At 40.4% G+C, this 9,621-nt stretch overlaps 1 protein-coding gene across 5 annotated transcripts in view; it reads left to right on the top strand.

The window, feature by feature from the left end:
* The window catches only part of BACH1 (BTB domain and CNC homolog 1), a 28,200-nt gene extending 18,785 nt beyond the window's left edge, over positions 1-9,415 (top strand). For all 5 annotated transcript variants that reach the window (XM_069023374.1, XM_069023358.1, XM_069023365.1 and 2 more), the window contains exons 4-5: positions 697-903; positions 7,057-9,415. In XM_069023374.1, the coding sequence (XP_068879475.1) occupies positions 697-903; positions 7,057-7,518 (669 nt within the window). In that variant the 3' untranslated portion in view covers positions 7,519-9,415. The remainder of the gene's footprint in view (positions 1-696; positions 904-7,056) is intronic.
* Positions 9,416-9,621: the final 206 nt, after the last annotated feature.

Genomic DNA, 9,621 nt, shown 5'->3' on the forward strand with positions numbered 1-9,621 from the left:
TGCTACTTAATATACTCAAATGTAAGGATTAAAATAAAGTATCTTTAGTTGGATACTCAAAAAACATGGTGATTATTCTATAAAGGTAAATATGTTTTTCAGTATTAACCAATACTTCGTGATCTCAAATGCTTTTGTAGCTCAGGTATACAACAGTAACAAGGGCCTGGTCCCCTCTTTTCTCCAAAACTAAGAAATACAAGACAAATATTGTAACTTCTGTATTTTAAGGAGTTGCCTGTTTCAGATGAACTTTTCCTGCAGAAAAAAAAAAAAATAGGTGTAAAAATGTATGCAGGATGCAGTCTTAATAGCAGCTTTGGGTTAACTTCAGACTGTGTTAGTGAGTCTTGACACCTGTTTTGTGCCTCACCGAACTGTAACTTACCTTCTTGGAGTGTATCACCTGAATATTTTCCACATACACGAGTAGCTTTCATCCTACTCTGAATATGCTTGTAAGGGTCTAGTGTAAATATGCAAATACTCTGTTGCACCTGTGCTTGAACCTCCTGTAGTTGAAACCCCCTGGATTTTATCCCATCATCTGATGGCTATGTTAGTTTGCTCTTGTGTCTGAGATGTAGGAAGAAGGATGGGTTGTATGGTAAAGAATCCTTAAAATGGAAACTTGACTTGTTGGTGTTTGTGTATATCAGTTCCACCTTGGATTTACAACTCTATCTCCCATTCTAGGTAAAACTGCCCTTTAATGCACAAAGGATTATCTCACTTTCCAGAAATGACTTCCAGTCATTTCTGAAAATGCATAAATTAACTCCTGAACAATTGGACTGTATTCATGATATCCGAAGACGAAGTAAAAATAGAATTGCAGCACAGCGATGTCGCAAGAGAAAACTTGACTGCATACAAAATCTTGAATCTGAAATTGAAAAACTGGTATGTATAAATATTCATTGCTGTTGTAATGTCTTTCTCTAAACATCTTGACTGGCTATCTGGCAGTAGTTTGAGACTGAAGTGGTTTACTACTTTTTTCACTCAAGCTTAGAAAACTTAATCAGTATTGTATAACTTCTTGATAGCAGTTCTAGATTTTTCTGAGCCTTGCTCTTAAGTACACACACCTTTCCTTCAGTGGACTTGTTTCCATTCAAATAAAACATGCATCACAGCATAATTTTTGGTGAATTACGTTTCTGAAACCCATAAGCTTTGAATTGTACAGAATGATTCCCAGACTGTTATCATACACTGTTTTCTGCCTCTTCCCCTTTCCTGCTTTGAGATTTTGTTCTTCAGCTCATGGTATTGCTCATGATCAAGTTTGCAGTTACGCAATTGTTAGTTGTGTAAGTACTGTTCTTGGAATGTGTCAACTTGGGCTGGCAAACTGTTTCCTGAGTCTTGAGTGTTAAAAGTGAGACCCTTGCAGAAAGGCGGAACATACAGAAGAACTTGGGAAGTTGCTTGCCTTTTTAGCAGTTGCATCAAGATTGTAGCTGAGGAATTGATGCATCCAGATTGTTCTGCAGCCATCTGTTAATATTTTCTCCTCCTTAAGAAGGCAATAAAAAGATAAATATGTAACTTATAGAAATGTAGGTAGTCGGAGGTTAGGGTTATCCAAAAATAGCAATGGCAAAAAGATAATTGAGTGACTTTTCAGAAAAACAAGTCTTTGTTTGACACTCTCATCTCAGTTTCATAGTCAGTCATACCATGTGCATGAAATTGTTCAGTCGTTTAGGACTACTGTACTCTTATTCTTGTTTGTGGAGCATTTTGGGCTTGGTGTACCTGAATTCGGTATCTGCATCAGCTGGAACATAGCAGTCATGTTCCATTTTTTTTTACTTCAAAGTGAAAAGGAAAATAAAATTAGAGCCAAGTGCCATGAACTGGAAACTTATTTTCCTGTGATCATCATCTTTCACTGCATCTACTCCTGCTTCTGCAGTGAGGAGGTAGGCTTTGAAGGAGGACTTGCAGTGCTATGCAGCTCTGATGAGCTGACAGAGCAGGTTGTGCTCAATGAAGAAGGTGCCCTTTGAGGGAGGGTAATCAGGTGATTGTATTAATAATATCCTTACTGAAGAGAGAAGTTGCATTTCTGCCATTTCAGAACTTTTTGCCTGGTTTTGTCATCATGTTGTCATTTCTCTTATGTAACTGTCAATATTTTGCAATACTTGGGCAGGGAAATAAAGGCTGATCTGCAAGATTAGACATGTGGTTGTTTAAGAGACTAATAATATCCTTTCTTCTGTGGACCTGTGCTGGAACAGACTGAAGGTCTGCTGTTTGACAGACTCTGCAAGGTCTAGATAATGAGTGTTGGGTCTTGAGACTTGTGAGGTGAGGTCTGTGTTGTATGAATCATCTGCTAAGCACAAACATGTTCCAGTCGCATATTTTTTTTCAACTGTGCTGATAAATTTCTTCAGAAATTCCTGAAAAGACCCTGTTTGGAGCTGTTGAGCATGTCTGACAGCCAGAGATCATCAAATTTGTGTAAGTTGTACACAAATACAGAAACGTTAAGATCGGTCTAGGCATGATTTCCAGGTGGGTGGAAGAAGAAAGATGTCTGTGAAGGGCTGTGTGTGGTACATCCAGGTTGCTTCATGCATGATGGTTCCTGCCTTGTTCCTGTTACTCTGGGTCAGTTGTGTCTCAGACCTGTAAGTTGTTGATCTTCTCATGGTATCATCTGTAACGCGGTTTTGAGAGGGAATAGAATGGTGTAGCTATAGTTTGACAACTCTTGACAAGTAGATAATACTCTGTACTACCTGTCAGGTGATACTTTTTGGTGGAATTCCTCATCCAAGTTTCCAGTATGTGCAGCATGTTGTCTTGTATTAGTTTCTATCTGGTGTTGCTTCAATTTTTTTCTCTCTCAGAAGATACTTGTGGTGTGTTTCTTGGAAAAGTCCTATATTTGGAACAGACTCACCCCTGCCTGACTAGAGGCTGGAAACTGACAGCTGGCAAATAAATAGCTTTGCAGACAAGGACCTTGGGGTCTGGGCAGACAGCAGGCTGAGCATGGGTCAGCAACATGTCCAGGCTGAAAAAAAGGCCATCAGTGTCCTGGACTGTGTTAACAGGAGCACAGCCAGTTGTTGGAGGGCAGTGGTTGTTACCCAATTTTGGCACGTGTAACACTGAATCTTTTGCTGAGTTTTTACCTCTCCCAGTTCCAGGAGCACATTGATAGACAGGAGGAAGGTTGGATGAAGGCCATTGGGATGGCCAGGCCTGAAGTACTTCTGTGGTGACAGGCAGAAGAAACGGGGCTTCTACCTGGAAAAGGGATGGGGAAACCTAATGGCTACCTTCCCATATCTGTGGGGCAGTCCTTGAGGTTATATTGCCCTTGGTAGTGGGAGATCTTCAACTTCCTGGGGGGAGTACTTGACAGCAAGAGAACAAGAGACGTTGTCATTACAAGCGGGATTTCATCTGAGTATAAGGAAACTTTCTTCTAGTGGGGACAGGCAGGCAATGGAGCAGTTCATTCAAAAAGGCTGTGCATGCCCTGTCTTTGAGGGGTCTGTGGCATGACTGAGCAAAGCCCTGAGTAGCCTGATCTTACCTGATTTCTGACTTTGTATTGAGCAGGAGGTCAGACTACAGACCTGCTGAGGTACCTCCCCTCCCAAGTGATTCTGTAGAATTGGAAATAGTATGTTAAGATCTACTTCTGTTAAAGATACTGTTCAGTGCTGAATCTGTTACCTGAGTTACCTTTGATCATATCTCTTGATCTTCTGTACTGATAAAGTAATATTTTTACCCCCACATATAGCCTTTGCTTATTGACCTTTTAGGTGAATCTGGGTGTTCTTGTTGGTCACTAATGTTCTGAATTTGAGAATACACAAGGGCTACTTAAAGAGATGCTGACTTATTAGAAACAGCTCTTTCAGAGAACAAGGAATGTGTATATTCACATTCCTTGTACTTTCTCCTGTACAATGGGATGACCCTGCCTGAGCAGGGAGGTGGAACCAGGTGGACCCACTGTGGTCCCTTCCAACCCAACCCATCCTGTGATTTTTCACTTCGAAACTTTTAAAATGAGAGTACTTGTGCGGGGGAGCAGAGTAGAGGACAACTGGTCTCAAGAAGCTCTACTTTGTGGAAGATTCTGTAGCTGAGGAGGAGGATGTGTCAGTGATCCAAGAAAAATGTAATTGAGATCTTGTTATATATATTATAGCAGGGTGAGGTGTGTGAACTAAGTACATTCATTACCAGAAGATTCAAAAGAGCTCTCAAGTTTATTATGACCTCAAAACTAACTGACATTACTTTGTAGTATTAGTATAATGCTGCTAAAATAAAATAATAATATTTAAATATATTAACCTGTCAACAACTTCAGAAGGGGGGGTGAGGAATTTACACTGGAGTAACTATTTCTGAATGTTCATTTTTGTTTTAAACAGCAGTCCAGATAATTTCATCAGTCCACAATACACACCTGAGTGCCTCTACATACATAAAAGGTACTTAAAGTGATTTTAGATTAGGTGATTTGCCTAACAGAATGGAAAAGATTATTCTGATGTGTTGAAAAACACCTGGATAACAATGCAGGCATCAGTAACAGCCAGCAAGGCTTCATGAGGGGAAAGTCCTGCTTGTCAAACCTGATTTCCTTGTATGACAGGTAACCCACCCAGCTCATCTAGGAAAGCCAGTATGTGTACTCCTCTTGGACTTCACCAAAGCTTTTGACAGGCTCTCCCAGGATCCTTCTGAACACAGCTGGATAAACACATCACGTGGAGGGAGAGCAACTGGCTCATGGGTCAGGAACAAATGGCGACATTGCCTGGGGTGACATCAGGCTGGCACTGGCCCCTGGTGGGGTTCTGCAGGGCTCCATCCTTGGCCCTGCGCTCCTCACCGCCTTCATTAAAAACCTGGGCACAGGACTCAATGGAACACTCTGTAAGTTTGCCAATGACACTAAATTGGGAGGAGTTGTCAACTCCCTCGAGGGCAGAGGCCCTGCAGAGAGACCTGGACAAATTGGAGTCTTGGACAATCATCAACCATGCGAAGTTTAACAGGGGCAAGTGCCAGATCCTGCACTGGGATGGGGCAACCCTGGCTGTGTTTATGGACTGGGGAATGAGAGGCTGGAGAGCAGCTGTAGAAAAGGACCTGGGGTTCCTGGTCCATGGCCAGTTGAACGTGAGTCAGCAGTGCCCTGGCAGCCAGGAGGGACATCCATGTCCTGGGGGGCATCAGGCACAGCATCGCCAGCTGGGCAAGGGAGGGAATTGTCCCGCTCTGCTCTGCACTGGGGCAGTGTCATCTTGAATATTGTGTGCAGTTTCTGACACCACAATTTAAAAATGACATTAAGCCATTGGAGAGCATCCAAAGAAGGGTCATGAGGATGGGGAAGGGTCTGAAGGGGAAGCTGTATGAGGGGTAACTGTGGGCATTTGGTCTGTTCAGCCTGGAGTAAAGGAAACTGAGGGGAGACCTCACTGAGGTCTTCAACATCCTCAGGAGGAGCAGGTGCCAATTTCTTCTCTCTGTGACCAGTGACCAGACTTGAGGAAACAGCATAAAGTCGAGTCACGGGAGGTTTAGGTCGGATATTAGGAAAAGCCTCTTCCCCCAGAGAGTGGTTGGACACTAGAACAGGCTCCCCAGAGCAGTGGTCACAGCCCTGAAGAGCTCAAGAAGAGTTTGGACAATGTTCTCAGGCACAGGGTGTGACTCTTGAGATGTCCTGTGCAGGCCCAGGAGTTGGACTCAGTGACCCTGATCAGTGTGACATATTTCCAGTGTGACATATTTTATGATTAACAGCTGCTCCCAGTATGCTGACAAGTAGAAATCTATTCGCAAAGTCCTCTTTCTACTAATTTTAGACAAAAAGAACTGGCAACAACTGCTCTTCTTGCCAAATACTGCCTAAACATAATCAGTTCTTCCAAAAAGAAGTTGTAGAGGTGCAAGTATGTATGAGGCTTCTCTGCAGAAGGGGATGTGAGGAGGAGTGAAAATAATAAAACTTTCCAGGAGTGAATTGACATAACAGTAGTTCTAACAATGGTCCCTGTGATTGAAACTTCAAAACTATTTAAAGCTTTGTGTGTCTTCAAAACTGTATCTTCTTTTAATTAATTGATTACAGAATTTAAAATGTATGTGTTGCAACATGTTTTTTGGGTTCTTTGTCCTTTTCATTCAACTTCTTCATGATGGTCTTGCCTGTTCCCTGTCCTTTGCCATTTCCTCATTTTTCTTTCTTCAAAAAGTTGCTGGTTTCCATGATTAGACTTCTCAGTTATCAGTGTCTTTTCATCTTCAGCCAGTTGTATCAGAAGTCTCAGAAAAATTCACAATTTGAAGAAAAAAAAAAAAAAAAAAGCTTGATTTAATAAAGGCTGTATTTTTCTACGTGATGTTCATTAGTGAGTTGCCATCCTGTTTGTTGCCATGTGCTGGGACAATCCTGCCACATTGTCTCTAGGTTGTCAGTTCTTCTGCACATCTTCTTTATTTACCTTTCTTAGATTTTCTATCTAATTTAGAAACTATACTTAACTCTGTTGTTTGTCCTACAGTGGACTTGGTACTTCTTGCAAATGGAAGTTATTTTCACCTAGCAGAATAGTATCAAGAATTAAAATGTGATGTTCGATTTTCAGCATTTCAGTTTTAAAATACAGATCTCTGCAAAGACTGCTTAATGTTTTGTTGACTCATTGATAATAGTTTGTGTGTTACCCTGTAAAACTAGTGTTTCAGGAATATTTGCAGTAAGTGCAACTATGTTCCATTTGTTCAATAACTACAAATTACTCCTTTGCCAGCATGAGTTTGGAAAAAGCTGTATATCTGAAAAACCATATCAAATAGCTGAGTTGATGATGCTTCCAGAGAGATTAGGATTGGCCTTTTGATATGTTTGTGTTGCTGTGTGCTTTCTTCATGCCAAATTACTTCTGTTTCAGCAGACCAGAGTGTTTAAAGTCCTGTTTTAGCTTTGATAGGAGCTGAAACCATAGTTTTTAAGTTAAAATATAGACTAAAATACTGTTTTTGTTTTTGCAGCAAAATGAGAAAGAAAACTTGCTGAAGGAAAGAAACCACATTTTATCAACTCTGGGTGAGACAAAGCAGAATCTGACTGGACTTTGCCAGCAGGTGTGTAAGGAAGCAGCCTTGAGTCAAGAGCAAATACAAATACTTGCAAAATATTCTTCTTCAGATTGCCCACTCTCATTTTTGTTCCCAAAAAGAGAACAAACAGCTGCATCTGATAGTGAGCTTGTGTTACCAGCATCTGTAGAATCAGCAAATGGTCTTTCAGGTGTAACACCTGCAGCTGAGCAGAGTTCCTGTTATCAGTGTGTCAAAAGCGTGTGTGAGGCCACGTATGATCAAGTACAAGAATTGCATCCAGTTTCTGCCAGAACATTGGAGCAAACGTCGCTCGTGGAGCAGTGCAGACAGAGCAGTGGCATCACAGACTTCTGCCAGCAAATGACTGACAAATGCACTACAGATGAGTGAATCTCTCCTTCCCATTGCCAGCCTCTCAAACATTGCAGCTAGAAGTGGGATTGAGCATTACTGGAAAGTAACTTACTAAGTGAGAGAAAAGATAGAAGTTTAATCTTTTGAAACTACATTGACAATTACATGGTCACCGTTATTACTTGGCAAGCTTTGGGTTTGCTCTGTGTAGTTCCAGAACATAATTTGTATGTATCATCCTTGGAGCTTTTTCTGTGTGGTGATGCCAAGGAGGGTTCAGGAAAGCTGTTAGACAGTATAAACTCCATGCACAGGTGCTTATTTGTGAGGAAGTTTTGTTCATGTATAGAGCAGCCTGTACTCTGATTTATGCCGCAGTACTTAATGCCACTCTGCATTTTAAAGAAGGCCTCCTGACAGTTGTTTATACATAATGACTTCTATACCTGGAATTCTTCTAAGACTTCTTTTTTCCTGGTAGACAAACCTTAAGAAGCAAATACAGCTCTGTAAATGTTCATTTTGTAGATGGGCTAAATAACATGATAGGATGAGGAGATTCTGGCAAGTGCACTCTGGAATAGCTCCTTGCTTCCTGCTGTTCCCCTCCCTGTCCCAGAGAAGACTTTTACTGAATTAAAGTAGTAGGCTACTACTAGTAGTAGCAGAATTGATTAGTAGTATGCTTTTATTAAATAAGGGCTTTTGTCTTGTCTCTCTAGTACAGAATTAAAAGAACTGGAGCAGCAGAGGTGCTGCCACATACTGCTCTCTTCTCTAAATTTAGTAGGAGGAATAACAACATACTGTGGAAGGCAGACATCTGAAACTGGTGCAGTTCCTGGATGAGTGTGCATTGGCTCCTCTGGTATCTGAATCCCATGGGCTTATTAAAACTCACTTCTGTATTGTGACTTGTCCTAGGGATATTGTGTCCTAGCACCTTCAAGCTTGCCGCTTGTTCGTGGCAAGTTGGAATCAAAGTATTGTGAAAGTCTAAGGACAGATTTTTTTTTTTTTTTTTTTTTTTTAAGGTATTCAGGCACCACATTTTTTTCTTTCAGTGCCTAACTGCCTAAAGTAAGTTATGAGTATATTTGTTCTCTGATGACTGGGACCAGTAAAGTTCTATTTCAGAATCTTAGTCTTCGGGATACTTTATGGCTAAACCTGTAGTACATTTTCAATGGCTTGTGCTATTAGCATAGATACATAAAAAGTTTATTGAAGAAATGAGCTGGAGATATTTCCTTTATTACTTTGCAAAGGAGAAATTCAGCTACTGAAAATAATCCCCATTTTTTAGATTTTTACATAGCAGTGGATGCATATTGTATACCAATGATGCTTTGTTATTTAGATGTTATTCTCACACCAGAACTAAGTATCGAACCTCACCACAGAAAACTTCGGGTTTGCTGGTTTACAAAACATGAAGAATCTTGTACAAGCCAATGGAATTCTTCATTTCCTACCTCAGAATGTATATTAGCTTTTTGTGTCTGTGTGCATGTACAGTAGGCAGCAACTAAGCAAAGGCCCTTGTAAATATTGCTTTGCAGTTTTATCTTGCAGTGAGACAAAACTTGTTCTTGGCAAGGCTCTTTTTTTTTTTTTCCTCTCCCCACCATCCATAGGTAACATAGCATTAATAAATACAGTAAGCCACATATTGAAAACAAAAATTTAAAAATTTACAGATTTCAACAGGACTTCTCATAACCAGCATGTAATACAAATGACTACACTACCTCACCTCTATGGGATTGAAAGTTGATTCAAATCTCTAGTGAATCCTTGGATTTTCATCATATATCATTACTTTTTTAAGGGAAAAAATATGCTGATGGAGCATAGCTTGTATAAATCACAATGCTTGCAGTAATTGAAATTCAGAAATAAATACTACATGGCAGACATCATGATAATTGAATTGAAGTTCTTTTAAATTACTATCATTGAGATATGTTGATCCTGCATAGGTATTACTTTATGAAGCTCTCCGGGCTTTTTCTTCAGTTTCTGTAGATTCCTGGTTAATTTAATCCTGTCTCCCTCCCAGGCTGCCACCCTGAGCAGCATTTTGCTCTTATGTGTCTCCATTTTATTTAAAAAGCAAACCAACAAGAAACAATCAAA

This window comes from Aphelocoma coerulescens, chromosome 1, assembly GCF_041296385.1.
Source record: "Aphelocoma coerulescens isolate FSJ_1873_10779 chromosome 1, UR_Acoe_1.0, whole genome shotgun sequence".
NCBI classification, from domain to species: Eukaryota; Metazoa; Chordata; class Aves; order Passeriformes; family Corvidae; genus Aphelocoma; species Aphelocoma coerulescens.